The sequence below is a fragment of the Chaetomium fimeti genome (genome assembly GCF_033439085.1).
Source record: "Chaetomium fimeti strain CBS 168.71 chromosome Unknown B0H64scaffold_14, whole genome shotgun sequence".
NCBI lineage: Eukaryota > Fungi > Ascomycota > Sordariomycetes > Sordariales > Chaetomiaceae > Chaetomium > Chaetomium fimeti.
The window spans coordinates 397,408-412,950 of record NW_026944342.1 but is presented as its reverse complement, the minus strand read 5'-3'; the positions used below and the strand labels follow the sequence as shown (position 1 = coordinate 412,950).

Genomic DNA, 15,543 nt, shown 5'->3' with positions numbered 1-15,543 from the left:
AAAATGTAAGAGAGAACGAGGGAGAGTTCCGGGCGGGTGGTGATCTGGGGAAAGCTTAGCCCCGCCAAGGCCGGTTAGTGGGAACCGAAGCTACCCGGGAGCAGCGGCTCGGTTTCGGGTATACGGAGCGACTCCGGGGTTGTTGAAGGTGGAAAGGACCGTGGCACCGCCGGATCCGAACGGAGATAGGCGCCTTTTTGTAATCGAGGTTTGTGCTTTGGACACACAAAGATGAACTCTTCCACAATTAGCTACCTGCCGGGATTGAAAATGCTGGGCCTCATGCTCGAAGCGCTGACTCGGGGTCAATACGTTGCTTAGATGATCGTTCGAACAAGAATGGTACAGAAAGCGCCACATTGGATTCCAACGCTAGGTAGCTTCACCACAAACCGTCCATTTCGGCCATTGCCTCTTCGTCGTCGTCAACGCCGCCGGTCTCAACTTGCACCGAGGAAGCCTTATTGTTGTCACCTGGAGGTCGTTCCGCGGCACCGGCCCCCGCTTCTGTCTCTGCCTCTGCCTCTGCCATGAGGGCATCAAGGTCGTCGTCGTCGTCAAAGTTCGGACCCTTCTCTGCAGCCTGCACATTGCCACTCCCGGCTTCTTTCGGGACCACGGGTTGAGAAGTCCTCTGGACCCCCGCCTCGGCTTCCGCCTCCGCCATAAGGGCATCCAGGTCATCGTCATCGTCGCCAGTTATTTGTGCCGTTTGTTTCTTGGTCCCGCTGCCAAAAATGCTTTCGTTCGCGGCTGGTTGAGCCGGCCGGGTTGGGCCCGACTGCGCCTCGGCCTCGGCCATTAACGCGTCCAAATCATCGTCGTCAGGCCCCGCGCCTGTGGCTGGGGCCATAGCTCTCGCTCCGTTGCCGAAGATGCTCCCAAAGGGCGGGGCGGGCCCAGCCTGTTGTGTTTTAGCGCTCGACTCTGCTTCCGCCTCGGCCATCAACGCATCCAGGTCGTCTTCATCTGGAACATCGGCCCCCACCTGCCTAGGCGGCGCAGTACTACCAGTGTTCCGCACTGGGGTGGCGTTGTAAAGATCGTCGTCTCCAAAGAGGTCATCTGCGGTAGGGGTTTTCGCCCGTTCCCCGGGGACCCCCGTCGTGTTCTCGAATATCGGCGCAACTCTGGGCGGCTGCTGCGGGCCAGGCCCTCCTCGGTGAATCCGATTGTCTTCGTCGTCCTCTGGGGTAGCTGCCCTAGGCTTGAGCTCGTCGATCCATTTTAGTCGGGCATTGCGCATAGTGGTCTTGTGGCCCGTCTTTTCCACCATTGCGAGGGCGTCAAGAAATGTGGCTTTGGGAAATAAATCATCCAGCCATTCTTGGTAGAAAGAGAGCAAACGGGCGGCGTCGGAAAACTAGGGTTGGTTAGACGGGAACCCAGAACCACGGGCTGCAGAAAATCACCTCATGTCCCTTCCCCTTCAACTTGAGCCTCGGCGCCGTCTTTCTCAGTTTTGGGATTCCCTTATCTGAAAGTAGCCTGCGCTAGGGTCAGCTGGCAGTGAGAGTGCACAGTACCGAGTGTGCTAACCGAGTGTCGTCCAGCTTGACTCTTGGGGCCCTAGGTTTTTTCTTCAGATCGAGCTCCTTGTCGATACCCAAAACATCCTTCTTTTTCTCCGCGTCCTTGTCATTCTTAGCTGGCTCAGGGCTGGGCGACCTGAACGGGTCGTCGTCCCAATCGGCGAGGTAATCGTCGACAAAGTTGCCGCCAGATTTTCCTCGGTTTGCGGTGTCTGCTGATTTAAATGCCATCTTTTAAGGTAATTCACGACCTGGGTGCCCTTTCCGTGTTGCAGGTCAAGTTGTTGCGGTTGTTTGAGAGACGCGTTAATGGATAAGATGCGAAAGCGCGTCGCGTCAAACAGAAGTCCAGGCTTGCGGCCGGCCCCACTAACTTTCAGAACCCAATGCACGGGCCTCGGGTTGTCCCTGGCCGCCTTCAATGGGGATCCATGTCCATCTCTTGTCCAAAGGGCTATCGACAAAAATGTCTCGGTCGTGTCCGAACGAAGCCTTTTATTTGTATTGTCACTCTGAACAGCTACTTACAAATATGGTTTAACGGGGTTTGACAACACGGGTCGGCCCTATGCAAATCCCAGGTTTACCTCGGGAGAAACAACTGAAGCCACCTTAACATTGGCGTCTTGCCTTTGGCGCACGGGCGGCGAAGGGAAGTGGAAGACGGAAACACATGCTCCTCGCCGCAGCAGGCCGAGAAGTCAGCAAACAGAACTTGGTCGACCCCAGGGTAAAATTGATCCATGAACAACGTTGAAGCTCAGTGACTAAAAATGACTTATTGATTGCCCCTGAACTGAGAAGCTGGCCACTGACACCTACGGTCTGCACGGCATTAGTCGTCTCCTTGGCTCACACCAAGCTCCTTCAGCCTTTTCTCGGCCCAGATTCCCAGATTGCCGAAGTAGTCCTCTGGGACTTCGCCCCGCCAGTCTCGAAGTGCGAACCAGAGGTGGCGCGCGTCCTTTCCCGCCCGGATAGCGCGCTTGTAGTCCGGTGCATCGAGAAAGAGGGCCTACAAGTATTTGTTCAATCGCGCTTTGTAAACCGTCATGAGCACGGGAGCCATGTCAGCGAAGAGCTTACCTCGAAGTATTGCCTTGGCCATGTCACCATTTGCGCCATTTCGTCCACGGTTACGGTGCGAGACAAGCGTCTCAAAGCGGGCTCCGCATCTTCACCAACCACCAAGTCGGCAGTCACCGCCATTGACGGGTCGGACAGAATAGCTGGTACAATGCATCCAGTCTCCCAGTCGAACAAGGACGTCGCAAGAGGCTGGCTGTTCGCATCCATTGCAGTCAACATGTTGTGGATGCCAAAGTCGTCGTGCTCAAGGACGAAGCGGTATAAAACCTTCTCATCGTCACCCGCAGGCATTATGTGCGGGATGAGGCGAAGGAGGGACTGCTTTGCTGCTGCGGCAACTGGACCGACCGTGTTATGGTCATCTTCCCACCCAATCATGTCACCAATGCCCTTGATGGTTGCTTCGATCTTGGAGGTGAAGAGGGCAACGCAGAACTCGCGGGTGGGAGCAACGGGAATGGGGAACAACTCCGGCTTCTGCTCAAAAAGGCGTGCACGGAGCCAGGCTGAAGCGAACGCGGGCGGTATTTGGAATTTGTACAGCGATGCGCGAATGTGAGCTGCCTGAGAAAGGAGGCAGGACTAGAACCTGGAGACAATTGGCAGGACTGGGATACGGCTGTACCTTCTGAGCCGGGTCGAGAGTATCCCACACATTATTCTCCCCTTCAGCTCTCCGGAACACAAGCAAGCGCCGGCCTGCAATGTCTTTGGGACGATCAAGCCTAGGGCCCTCATGCTGCACGGGGAGGCGGTAATAAAGCAAATGAGAGGCCACGATATCCGGCTCCGATCGCAGGAGCTCATACACCTCGCTCTCAAACTTAACCTCGGGAACTTGCACGTGAATCGGGAAACCGTCATAATCAGGCATGTTGACATCGCCGCGTGCTAGGCGTGCTACGACGTCCATTCCATTGCTCAACTTGAGGTGAATTCCCTTTGGCCATCCACCCTCGTGTAAGCATCGGGCTGTGCGATGAGTTGGATGGATGGCGCTCAACCACAACTTACATAGTTGTTAGAGCCGCCGGAAACGTACGGAATGTCAATCACCTGGGCACAGAGATTCTCCTCGATTTCGCGAATAAGCAGGTTTACGTCCCACTTGTCATGGAACGGGCTGTTGCCATGACGGACTAGGGTGAGCAAATTCTGGCCATCAAAGTCGTGGCCATCAGGCATCGTGGGCCAGGGATCACGGAATGACATGGTGAGGTGGCTCGAGGGTGGGAGCTTTCCGTAAAAGTAGGTACCTAGATTGTTGAAGCAAGAATTGGTTGGCGTTGCTAATCTATTCGTACTTGTTCGTTCTTTTTTTTTCCCGGCGCAATGAATGTTGCCGCCAACTTAGTCGAATAGAACTGAATTGAGTGGTATGAACCTAAATATTTCCTTCCTTTTTGTTGGTGGGGAGGAATGACTGTGTAAGTCGCCGGGTGTCAAATGTCGAAGACAGACAAGGAAGCTTGAAGTCGAGGCTTTGAATCTGCCCCTCAGAGCTGGGGATTGCTGTGGCTCGTGGACCTCATGTGTGGCGCGTGCTGTGGCCGTGCTGTATCCGTACTTGGGGCATTCTCGGTCGCGTCCCCACATCACCAACCTGAGGCAGCAACAACCCCGAGCTCGAGACCCAGGAAGCTTCAATCCGGCAACTGGATCGACTCGATCGCTCAGCACATTGCGACTCTTAACGACGCCTTGTCGGCCGCCAAGATGTCGAACCCAACATCTCAGACGTACCAGTGGCCGAGCAAGACAGTCAAGACTGACTACCCTGTAAGTTGGCGCCCAATTGCCCCCCTCTTGCGACTTGCACTGACGCCGAAATCAGCTCATCGACAATGACCCGTGCGTTCTTCCCCGCCAACACTGCGCTCGATGCGATCTCACTCGAGCGAATCTGACTCAATTGGATACCACAGACACTTCATGCGCGTAGTCCGGTACGCCCGTACGTCCGACTATGCACACGGCGTCGGTGCCGGCCTCGCTGGCCCTGGCCTGCTCTACGCCATGGAGAGGTTCGCCCCGTCGCAGGTTGGCAAGGGCGGCTTTGCCCAGGCTATGCGGCTAGCTGGCTTTATCGGCCTGACCGGCGGCTTCCTCTACTACTACCAGCGTTCCATCCGTACGTGACCCGAGTTTTGCTTTGGACGGCCGAACCCCCGATCCGACACAGGGAATACCGATTGCTATGGGAAGCTGTGTGGATCGTATTCGGGAAAATCCCAAAGCGTTTTTTTCTTTTTTTTTTTTTGGCTGGAATGAGTGCTGACGGTCATGCAGTCCGGTTCTACGGCATGAGCGAGAACGCCCGGGAGGTTCAAATGGACATGCGCGAGATGGTCGACAAAGTCAAGGCCGGCGAGTCACTCTACGGCGAGAGTAAGCTGACCCCCGCCATGCAGGGTGTCGCCGCCCGCCAGTCGAGGTACTCGGCCCTCTTTTTCGGCGTCCTTCCCTGGTTCAACTTTGTGAACCACAGCCAACATGGCATCGACACGGCCAAGTACTACCAGCAAGCGGAGCGGGAACTAGAGGCTGAACGCTTGGGCAAGGGCTCGTCATGAGCAGGTAGCCAGTGGAAGGGGCGGGCTGCTGCAAGCGGAGGTGGTGCGGAGATGCATGGGCGAGGCACCAGGTCCCATGTCAGGTCGGGGCGCCGGGTGTACATATGACATTTAGACGACGGCCCCGCAGGTCTCGAGTCAACACACATTTCTTTTTTTGCGTTAACACAAAGAAATCCGGTTAAAAAGTCCTATTATCGTCTTTTCGCATACCTGTGGCTAGGAGGAAGCCAAGCGCTGCCCTTCCGCCGTCCTCGCCCACCATCACCGAACATCACCCGACACATTCAGCAGACTCGGCGTTTCGTTTTGGGAATCGGGCTTTGGAGTCCAGAAAGCGATATATTTACTAACGGATGTTATGCAGACAAGTTTCGTTTACAGCTGTCGGATCGCCAACAAACCCAACCCCCACGTCTCACTCACCCTTCCCCAACACTTGATGTGTGGCCATGACCCACTACCCCTTAAGAGCCAGGAGCGCACTGCGAGTAATACGGCGGAGAAACCGCCTTGCAAGTGAAACCCGACTATCACAATTGTCAGCAAAGTCAAATTCCTGGATCCAATCCCCCGGGGAGAGCCACAACTTACCGGACACGCGGTGCAACCCGAGTACCCATCGCCACCGCACTGCGCATACGCCTGCACGGCGCATGCGTTCCCGGTCCCGGGCGCCGCGCCGCCACCGTTCCCGCCAGCGGAACCCCCGCTAGATGGCGCCACTGCCGTGGGTGACGAGCCGACCTTGCACGTCTTCTCGCACCCCGTGCACCCGGCGCCGGCCTGCTTGGTCGTGCCACCCGCGTATACGGCCGGGCCGGGGGCCTGGTACCCGCTCAGCGCCGAGTGGATGTTGACCTTGATGCCCGGGTCGTTCGCTCCGTACGCGCCGGGGAACTTGACCGTCGCCGGGCTCGCCGTGCCGCTGCCGCCCTCGATGCTGATCTGGTAGCAGCTCATGTAGAACTGGGCGCCGTTGGCCTGGCCCGCCGTGTGCAGGGCCAGGGCCTCGGCGCGGAGCAGGTAGTCGCCCGAGGCGAGGTCCTTGGGGATGGGGATGTCCATGCGGCCGCAGCAGTTGCTGAGGTCGCGGGTGCCCCAGTTGTCGTCGTCGCCCGTGCTGCCGCCGGACTTCTTGGACCACGAGTTGGAGAAGATCTTGAACCAGCCCGTCGAGCCGTCCGCCGTGGTGGCGTCCGACACCTTGGTCAGGTACACCTGCACGGGGCCGTAGTGCGCCCCGCCGATGGCCTCGTTGTTGCAGCTGCGGTCGCCGGGCTGCTGGTGCATCTCCACCGTCACGGTCCCGCCCGCTGGGACGGGGCACTTTCCGCTGACGGGACGGGCGCCCGCGTTGCAGATGAAGTCGCGGCTCCCGACGTTGGTGACGGGCGAGTTGCTGCTCGGCAGACGGACGCAAGAGCCACCGTGCTAGGCGTGTCAGTCTAGGACCTAAGCAGGAACAGTACAAGGGGAACTTATATAATCGGTGCCGTCTACCCACAGCTGCTGGAAGGTGGCGTGGCCAGCAACCTCCTGGGCAGCGAGAGCGGCCAGCGCGGCGGCAAATGTCGACCTCATGATGGCTTCAACGGCGAACTAGGATCTTGGAATTTCAATGATGGACCTGTCCAGGCTAGGCTGGAGAATAACGGAGCCGGGATCAGACAGTGGAACGGGCTGACTGATTTGGGCGATGATATATATATCCCTCCCCTCTCCTTAACCCAACCACACGCTCGGACTTGTTGTCACATTTGTCAAGCCGTTCTCTCGATCAATTACCGACGCTACCGTCATCTTTGACCAGGAAAATATTGGCATGGGCTCCTTCTCGGTCTTTCTTTCGACCACTGCTACCTCCCGAAATAAGCATCTGGGGCCCCGGACTGGACTGGCGGCCTAACTTGTATAAAGCACTATACCCCAGATTTTGAATGGCCCCTCCACGGCGGGAGTACTATGCAGCAGCCAGCCACGCGCCCGACAACGGCGACACGGCTCCCGCGGACATTGGTGGTTCGCTGTGCGCGTAATATCAAACACCAATTTACCCGGCATCGCGGCCTCCCAATCCGCCCGGGACTTCCTCAACGGGTCTGGGGGGACTGGCCCAAGCATTCCGTCCCGGTTATATTTTGAGGATGGTCCAACGCCACTCAACAGCTGCCGAGCCGTGTTGTCGTCGGCGTCTATTGGGTAAACCTGCGTGATCAATCAGTTGGCCGTTGGCCTTGGGAACCATTTCAGAGAAAGGGAGGCGGCTTTCTTAAATTCAGCGGAGGATGTCTCGTATCGGAATGGTGAAAAGTTCAAATGAGAATGAGACTTGGTTCAAGGCTGCCATCCTGAAAGTTCCCGTGTTTATTGTTTCCCTGATCCAAAATTCCTCAAGTTCATCCCCGTCCAGCCCAAAATAGTCCAGATGAAGATCGGGCAGACTTGGCCCCAGGCTGGCATCCCTTTTCACGTCCAGATTTCTTTGTTTCTCTATTTCTGATGGAGTCTAAGGTACTGGGCCGCAGACTTGTGGTTCCCGGTGGTGGCGCCCTTAGAATGACTATTGATGGCCGAATTTCGTTGTCTCGGACGTTTGAACCCTGTACGAACCACGGGATAGTTTGCTTAGTTATGAGTCTATCAACTCATGACATGATACAAATGCTATGATACCTACCTAGCTTCGTAAGTTGCATGTAGTCTTCGGCATCTCTGAAACCTAGATGCCATCAACTAAGACTCGGAGATAGTTATGGCAGAATCTAGGGTTGTTGGCCCCTACAGAAACCGACACCTAAGGAATTCTTGTCCTTTGGGCCTGACCCATTGCAACTATTATGGTGCATTCGCTTCCGAGAAATGCGCCTACCCAATCATCCCAGATCCATCTTCCGGGTAACGCAAGTGGAAGGCGGTCGATCGGCGGTCGATATGTAGGCGGTCAGCAAGGACAACCCGGCTAGTTGAAGAGCGGGAATGATCGACGGCCCAACAAGCTCAATTTCGACTTCACCGGTTCTTCAAACCATTGACGACCGAGTCTTGGGTCGTGACATCTTCGATCTTGGTCTATCGGCATTTGATATCCGTTAATAGTCTCATAAACACTAACTCAACGACGTCTTGGTATTTTGGTATCACTAGATAAACGACATGCTGTGATCGTTTCGCTACCAGAAAGCTACGCTCTTGTTCGACAGTCACGGCAGCTATCTCGGAGCTGGCCGGGTCATTGTGCTGCGGCTCGAAGTTACATGTAGCCGGCCCAATCGTTGGCGAGCCCACTGACGTAGGCTAGTTGCGGTAAAACTCCAAGTTTCAAAGTCATACATACCTCGCCGGAGCAGACACGAATCACGGTGTATGTGGGTTTCCCCGCAATGGCAAGCCGTGGTCAGGACGAAACTAAAGTGTTATTAAAGCCAGGCTCTTCAAATCATCTGTCTTCAAGGCGGATCCTTCATAATAATGCGCGACATGCCTTTCTTTCGCTTCACCCTTGCTCGCATCGTGGTGAGCCAGTTGCTCTCCGTGGGCAGCCCTGGAGGGCTTCTCCCCGGGGTATGGGGTACGGGTCTGTCATACGAAGATGGCGTTGGCCCCCAAGCTCAAGTCATTGACCAACGGAACTCCAATGCGCTCTACAATGTCCCTCCCCCGTCACTGGCGGGCGGCTTTTCGGTGCGTCTCCGCCATGCTGCCATGCCGCCATGCTGCTTCAGCGAAGCTGACCTAAACCCCTACCAGCAATTCTCCCCCCCAGGAACGACCAAGGAATCACTTATCGCTCAGCCCTTTCACATCTACGACGAAGAGTTCCTGGCCATCATCGGCCCCAACCCAACGTTGACGCTCCTCAACCACACCGAATCAGACCCGATATTCCACGAAGCGCCTGTCTGGTACAGCCCGATAATAACCTAGATCAACGCCCCCCCGAAGAACTGCTGACATAGCCCAGGTATCCCGCGAAGGATGAAATGTTCTTCGTCCAAAACGCTGGCGCGAGGGCTGCCGGGACCGGCCTCGCCAAGTCGGCCATCATTCAAAAGATCCCTCTGTCCGCCATCTCCCCCGAGATAGTGAGCCAACGGAACGCAAGCGGTTCTGTGAAAGTGGAAGTCGTAGATTCCAACCCCCAGGTTATTAACCCGAATGGTGAGTCCTCAGTCCCGACTAATCAACCCACCTACTAGTCTAGGGCTGAGAACGGGGAATAGGGGCGACAAACTACGGAGACCAACTTCTCTTCCTCGGCGAGGGTCAAGGAGAGAATATTGCTCCAGCCATGTATCTCATGAACCCGGAGCCTCCGTATAACACGACAGGTGAGAGTCCAGCCCTGGCCCGTCAAGTCGAATTCGCATTGACGAAGCAATGTTTGTAGTCATCCTGGACAACTTCTTTGGCCGCCAGTTCAACTCGCTCAACGACGCCTCGATCAACCCCCATAACGGCGAGATTTACTTCACGGACCCCACGTATGGATACACACAGTCGTTCCGTCCCCCGCCGGGGCTCCCGAAGCAGGTCTGGCGGTTCAGCCAAGCCACGGGAGTAGTGAGGGTTGCGGCTGATGGGTTCAATATGCCCAATGGTAAGACTTGGCGATGAGAAAAAGGAAAGAGAATGAGAATGGCTCACTCACGGTGTTCTCTCCTAGGTATCGCCTTCTCACCAAGCGGATCCCACCTGTATGTTGCCGACACGGGAATGACCCAAGCCTTTTTTGGTGACGATTTCAGCTTCGCTTCAAGCATGTAAGGCGGACTCCCACTCCAAACTAACGCGTCCTAGCCCCTGCGCCGACTCCTGCTAACTCGCTGCCAGTTACCGTTTCGACGTCCTTGAAGACGGCACGCTGGAAAACCGCAAGACCTTCGCATTTGTGACGCCGGGGGTGCCGGACGGCATCCATGTTGACACCAAGGGAAATGTCTACGCTGCATGTGGGGACGGTGTACAAGTGTTCAATCCGTCTGGGAAGCTGATCGGCAAGATTTACCTGGGAAGAATATCGGCCAACTTTCAGTTTGCTGGGAAAGGGCGCATGGTGATTCTGGCCGAAACGGAGTTGTACTATGCCACCTTGGCGGCCGAGGGCGCCTTTCCGGGGAAGCTATATTGAAGAGGGTGTGATGAAGTTTGATAACCGTTTTCAAGGCTAGCGTGTAATTTTAGGTACTTCGTAGGGAGTTTCGAAACGCAGACACAATTTCGATCGAGGAGGGATTCCGCTCCGAGCGCCCCCATCGAAGTGGATCACTCACGGGCAGTTGAACCCGGTCTTGGTTCCGGCTCCACAAAACCTGAGCTTAGCTCAACCCTGGCTTCCCAGTTCCACTCCACCATGGCAGCCGCCACCTTCGATGCGCCCGATGCGACCGACGTCAACAACGCGCCATTAAAACAAAAAAGAGCCCCGACTCGACCTCGCAACGGGAAGGAAGACCACCGGCCGTGAGCCACAGCGAAGGAGCGAGAGGTCCTCGAACGCGTGCAGCAAGCAACCCCCACACCATGGCCGGCACAAAGCGACCTCGCCCCGAGTCGGACGACCGGCGCGTCGACGACGACGACAACCACCCCCCAACAACAGAAGACCCAGAAGAAGAAGAAACCATGCCACCACCACCACCACCCCCGCCCTCCAAACGCCGCCGACTCCTACCCCCCACCACCACCCCCTCCCGCTCTACAAACCCAACCCCCAAACCCACACCCAAACCCAACCCAGCGACGATCCCCCCGCCCTCAGGCCGCGACCTCCTCTCGCCGCTCTCGGACGAGCTCCTCGTGCGCATCCTCGCCTCGCTCTCCCTCCCCCACCTCCTCGCCGTCGCCCCCGTGTCGCGCCGCTTCTACCGCCTCGCTGCCGACTCCCAGCTGTGGAAGGCATTGTACTACGCCCGCTTTGTCCTGCCGCGCGCTATGCGCATCCCGGGGTTTCGGGATGGGGGTGGTGCTGCGGGTGGTGGTGCCGTGGGGGGTGGTGGTGGGGGTGGTCGGCCGGGGCATAAGTTGCATTATTCGGGGAGGAGGACGCTGTGGGCGGATGGGCGGCGGGGTGGGGTTGTGCGCAGTGGGGACCGAGACGGGGGCGGGAGGAGGATAGCGAGTGGGTTGGGAGGGGACGAGGAAGAAGGAGGGGATGGGGGGGGAAGAGGTCGTGCCGCGGCCGGTGGACTGGAAACGGCAGTATAAGATTCGGTACAATTGGGCGAGGGGGAAGTGTGCGGTGGAAGAATTGAAGCTTGGTCCAGAGGTGGGGGTTGAGGATGGAGGGAGGAGAAAAATGCTCGTGAAGGTGGTGGAAGGGATTGCGGTCACGGTTGATAGTGATGAGGGGCTTCGCGCCTGGGATCTTAAGAGCCGGAGCATGATTGCGTCGATCGAGATCAGGGATAACGGCTCTGATACCGCGCCGAGTTGTATAGCCGTTGACGAGAGCGAGTTTGAACGCGGGCTGCTCGATGTCGCAGTGGGTTTCGACGACGGAAGTTTTGGGGTATGGCGGTTGTCTATCGACAAGAGGCGGTTGGAACGGCGGTACCGGCATGAGAAGTCGAGCAACGGCGGGCTAATGGCAATGGCCTTCTCATACCCATACTTACTCACCGCCACAGATGCAGTCTTAATCTCTTTGTACACCTTTGAGGGTCCCAACCCAAGCGAGGTCAAGCAGGGGAGCCGGCGGGCGGATGCTCCAAGCGAGGGCGCCGCCAAACTATCTTCGCCATATCTCCTGACATCTCTCGATTCACACACTTCGCGGCCGCCTCTGGCGTTGTCTATCCGCAGAGCTGGAAAGGCAACAGTTGCCTCTGTGGCCTACACATTCTCCACCCGGCGAGGTTGGTCCATCGGCCTCCAAGATTTGCACATTCGCCAGCCGGTGTCGGACACCAACACCGTTCCCGAAATCGCAACTACCAGGATCGCATACACGACACCGGTGGAGGCGGGCGGCATCTCTGGCTCCCCGCTCAGTCCGCCGGCGACGCCTAGTCGTGGGCCTAACCGCGGCCTCAGGGAGCCTAGTTCTTCAGTGGTGTTAAATTCCGCTGAACCGGAGCCTGGAGAGGTCGGCCCTACTACTCTCTGTTATACCCACCCATACCTATTGGCAACTCTACCAGACAACACCCTCGTCTTACACATGTGCACGTCCAACGCTTCGTCTCTTTCAATCTCAGACGGCATCCGGCTCTGGGGCCATACCTCTGGGATTAGCGATGCTGAGATCACCGCCCGTGGCAAGGCTGTCAGTGTTAGCACCCGGGGCGAGGAGATGCGCGTGTGGGAGCTCGAAGGACGATCGGCTGGCATTGGTAGCCGCAGCGTGGAGATTCGACCTTGGCAGTCACTGGGCGGCGGCGGAGCACCGAATGCCCTCGCGGCCGACGACAACCTCCATCTCGGCGACCCGGCTCGTGATTGGGACGAGAGGAGAAACTGGGTGGGTTTCGACGACGAGATGGTTATTGTGCTGAAGGAGGGGAAGGGAACACGAGAGAGCCTGCTGGTTTACGACTTCACGTGAAGGATCGTATAACCAATCCCACAGCTCACACACCGATATGGGCGCCCTGAAATGCTGCAGATGACTCGACGATGCCCGCCACCGATTCGCCAAAACTCATCTGAAGTACATAGTACGGCCAGAAGGGCCTGGACCATACGCTTTTGCCGCTTTCGCGATGCGTCATAAACGTTTCCGCAAGTGGGTGGCGGGTTGTTTCTTCGGTGTTCGCCTTCCCACCGACCGACCCAATGTGGCAACTTCGACGCGCATGCCACCGAAGAAGACCACGGCGCTCGTGTATAGGACTGCACTGCCTCCACCCCCTCGTCGAATCACGCTCACGTCGTCATGGCAGTGTTTTGTGGTCGTTGAAGAGCCGCATTCGACTTCCCTGTCCAGGCAGACCTTTCGGCTCAACCCCTTCCAAACACCCAATTAAAGCCCCAGGACGTGGTCGGTTCTCGCCCAGCCGTCGAGATCTCGACTGCTCTCTTTTGACGAACGTCCTCCCCCCCTCTCGAGCCTCCCACGGGTCTTCAAGGCTGCCTTGACGCGATTGAAGCCTTGTTTACGTCGCCAATCAAACCCGGTTCCAATCCCTGCCGCCCTGGTTACGAAAGAACTTGTTTCTCGAGGCCCACAAACAGCCATGCGACGTACGCGGTGACCGAAAGACTCATCGCAGGGCTGCCTGTGTCCTCTCCACCCCGGCTCATCCGGCACTTTTTGTGCACGCTGCGGTGTTGCCTGACGAGGAGGACACGCACGCACGAGAGAGAGAAAGAGAGACTGGAGCAGAGGAATTAAGACCAATGTGTGACATTGATGGTCGGCCCGATCGCCGACATTAACTCAGCCCTACTTTTTTCCACACCTTGAAATGCCGGAAGCCGCCGAGAGGAGATAACCTGTCACCCCTCACCGCCCACGAGTCCAGCTGGTTTGAGAATTGAACTCCGTTTCGAAACCTGCTTCACATTCGTCCATTCCTTGCTTTTGCCGTCTGCACACCATCCCCCACATCACACTAACCGGTGCCTGTGATCGATTATTTGAGACTAGAGGGTGTGGGATGACTATTTGCAGTGAGACATGACACCGTCAGGTCGAACCCCCGTCCCATTGACATGCCCCGACTGCGACAAATCCAGTCTAGCTCCCCACACGAATGCCGACCAGGTCTCAGAAATGGGGTGGTGGTCAATTGACACAAACGATTCGTCACCTGAGCAGTCATTCGGGATGGTGGGTGGGTGTGGCAGGCAGCGGCAAAGGGCCAGCCTTGCATCACGTCCGTCCCCGCGAGCAAGGAAGAGGACGGGGGGTGTGATCAATTGGGGGGTGCGGGTTTTTGATAGGGCCACGCCTCTGTGTTTCGGGTTTCGTGAATGGGATTCACACACATAAAGAGGAGAGGAGAGCGGGGTGATGAGGCAGGGCGACGCGGGGGGCCGCTGCGATCAGGACAGTCTCTGCCCATGGGACGAAGGCCGACACAACATATACTTGTTGATAATACTTGACGCGTCGTCCTTGCCAGGCATACCGTGCCTGGTTGATGTTGTTGTTTTGGGGCAAACTCATCGATTGGCCCGTCTGCCAGGTACCCGGATGCTGATGCCCCTCGAGTTGCTGGCAACGGAACCTGATTGCTCGTTTCCGGATTTGCAGTGCATGCAACAGAGCGCAAAGACAGCACCACCTCACCCTGCAGGGTCCGGCAAGTGGCAGAATTAAGCTCTGGGTGGCCCTGGTCGGCGATCAGACTCGGGGTTGGCTGGATTTCTGCTGCTTCCAGTCTCAGCTCGTTCTGTTTGAGGAGAGAAGGCTGTGGGAGATTGGACAATTGAGATCAGGGCGGCCGAATTCATGCACTTTGGATTTCCCCGGGCGCCGGGAGGCAGCCCATTCGGCGGGGAAGCGGGCTGGCAGGCATCTCCTCCTGTCGTGGTGCACGCTTGTTCGTTCTCTTGTTGGAGCCCGCGTCTTCCCTCTGCAGCAGGGAGATGGAAGGGTGTTCTGTTGGAGGTCGGCGAGGACAGCACAGCGAAACGCTGATCTGGTGCCAATCGGAGCGGCGGGGAAGCTGTCGAATTGACTGACGGCGTGCCGTTGTTTTAGCGCTGTGGAATGAATGTCGGGATTGCAGTGGCTCGAGAGCGGGCGGTCAACACCGCCTGCAGGAGCTGCGCAATTGACCAATAGGTAAATGATTCTGAGGACGGTCGAGAAGCCTGAGCACATCAAAGTTTGAGCACCAACAGCCGCTCAGGCAGGCGCTGCGTAAGATTGGTTTTTATTTTTTTTATCGCCTGTTCATCTTAACAATCATCCGAAGTCTTTTCAAAAATTAATCAATGGAAGCCTCGCCAGAATGGAAGGGGATGGCGTCTTGCAGTGCTTTCCCTGCTGCTGGAGTGCTTTCAGCCCGAAATGGAAGGAGGGGAGGGGCAGCCAGACCGCCCCTCTGTGTGCCCCTCCTCCAAAGGCGGGGTGATAAGATAAGCGACGACATCAGAGCCTGAGTGTAACGGTGGGATGAACTGTTTCTCAGGCTGGTTCATCAGTTTGAGCATGTGAAGCGCGTGAGCCATTGTCTTTTAGTCACAGCAAGTGGAATAAATGGTTACTGTTCCAAGGCGGAGGGTGTCGACCCGCGCTCGCGACATCTTGTCTAACATGGAAGTGTGGTGTTGGTGGGGGGTCATGTGGATGAACGGCGCTTGCTTCTGAACCGCGGGGAGAAGGAGCTTTCGAGACCAAGGCCTTCTCTCTCTCAGTGTCTTGTATTTCTTCGATAATAAATCCCTTTCGATTACCC

At 56.9% G+C, this 15,543-nt stretch overlaps 7 protein-coding genes across 7 annotated transcripts; 3 read left to right on the top strand and 4 right to left on the bottom strand.

The window, feature by feature from the left end:
- Nucleotides 1–156: 156 nt before the first annotated feature.
- Nucleotides 157–2,056, bottom strand: B0H64DRAFT_63169 (chromosome segregation in meiosis protein 3). The gene is made up of 3 exons (XM_062808541.1): nucleotides 1,540–2,056; nucleotides 1,413–1,488; nucleotides 157–1,363 (listed from the first exon to the last, which is right to left on the bottom strand). The coding sequence occupies exons 1-3, from the start codon at nucleotides 1,761–1,763 to the stop codon at nucleotides 383–385; spliced, it is 1,281 nt and encodes a 426-aa protein (XP_062653847.1). The 5' UTR covers nucleotides 1,764–2,056; the 3' UTR covers nucleotides 157–382.
- A 9-nt stretch (nucleotides 2,057–2,065) lies between these two features.
- Nucleotides 2,066–3,839, bottom strand: B0H64DRAFT_452987 (3-hydroxybutyryl-CoA dehydratase). Its single transcript, XM_062807219.1, has 4 exons — nucleotides 3,636–3,839; nucleotides 3,247–3,561; nucleotides 2,619–3,203; nucleotides 2,066–2,547 (listed from the first exon to the last, which is right to left on the bottom strand). Exons 1-4 carry the CDS (start codon nucleotides 3,831–3,833, stop codon nucleotides 2,368–2,370), a joined length of 1,278 nt encoding a protein of 425 aa, XP_062653846.1. The 5' UTR covers nucleotides 3,834–3,839; the 3' UTR covers nucleotides 2,066–2,367.
- Nucleotides 3,840–4,173: 334 nt separating this feature from the next.
- Nucleotides 4,174–5,442, top strand: B0H64DRAFT_413268 (NADH-ubiquinone oxidoreductase complex I, 21 kDa subunit-domain-containing protein). Its single transcript, XM_062804968.1, has 4 exons — nucleotides 4,174–4,400; nucleotides 4,456–4,472; nucleotides 4,547–4,752; nucleotides 4,911–5,442. Exons 1-4 carry the CDS (start codon nucleotides 4,338–4,340, stop codon nucleotides 5,192–5,194), a joined length of 570 nt encoding a protein of 189 aa, XP_062653845.1. The 5' UTR covers nucleotides 4,174–4,337; the 3' UTR covers nucleotides 5,195–5,442.
- Nucleotides 5,443–5,661: 219 nt separating this feature from the next.
- B0H64DRAFT_332505 (glycosyl hydrolase family 61-domain-containing protein) lies at nucleotides 5,662–6,778 on the bottom strand (the record flags this gene model as incomplete). The annotated part of the gene is made up of 3 exons (XM_062801052.1): nucleotides 5,662–5,724; nucleotides 5,789–6,628; nucleotides 6,662–6,778. 3 exons carry the CDS (start codon nucleotides 6,776–6,778, stop codon nucleotides 5,662–5,664), a joined length of 1,020 nt encoding a protein of 339 aa, XP_062653844.1.
- A 1,762-nt stretch (nucleotides 6,779–8,540) lies between these two features.
- Nucleotides 8,541–10,423, top strand: B0H64DRAFT_413265 (uncharacterized protein). The gene is made up of 7 exons (XM_062804967.1): nucleotides 8,541–8,878; nucleotides 8,945–9,099; nucleotides 9,159–9,355; nucleotides 9,418–9,525; nucleotides 9,585–9,794; nucleotides 9,861–9,957; nucleotides 10,028–10,423. Exons 1-7 carry the CDS (start codon nucleotides 8,666–8,668, stop codon nucleotides 10,323–10,325), a joined length of 1,278 nt encoding a protein of 425 aa, XP_062653843.1. The 5' UTR covers nucleotides 8,541–8,665; the 3' UTR covers nucleotides 10,326–10,423.
- Nucleotides 10,424–10,456: 33 nt separating this feature from the next.
- B0H64DRAFT_452977 (uncharacterized protein) lies at nucleotides 10,457–12,740 on the top strand (the record flags this gene model as incomplete). Its single annotated transcript, XM_062807218.1, has 2 exons — nucleotides 10,457–11,272; nucleotides 11,328–12,740. The coding sequence occupies exons 1-2, from the start codon at nucleotides 10,718–10,720 to the stop codon at nucleotides 12,738–12,740; spliced, it is 1,968 nt and encodes a 655-aa protein (XP_062653842.1). The 5' UTR covers nucleotides 10,457–10,717.
- A 922-nt stretch (nucleotides 12,741–13,662) lies between these two features.
- On the bottom strand, nucleotides 13,663–15,055 carry B0H64DRAFT_63126 (uncharacterized protein). Its single transcript, XM_062808539.1, has 2 exons — nucleotides 14,567–15,055; nucleotides 13,663–14,510 (listed from the first exon to the last, which is right to left on the bottom strand). Exons 1-2 carry the CDS (start codon nucleotides 14,964–14,966, stop codon nucleotides 14,053–14,055), a joined length of 858 nt encoding a protein of 285 aa, XP_062653841.1. The 5' UTR covers nucleotides 14,967–15,055; the 3' UTR covers nucleotides 13,663–14,052.
- Nucleotides 15,056–15,543: the final 488 nt, after the last annotated feature.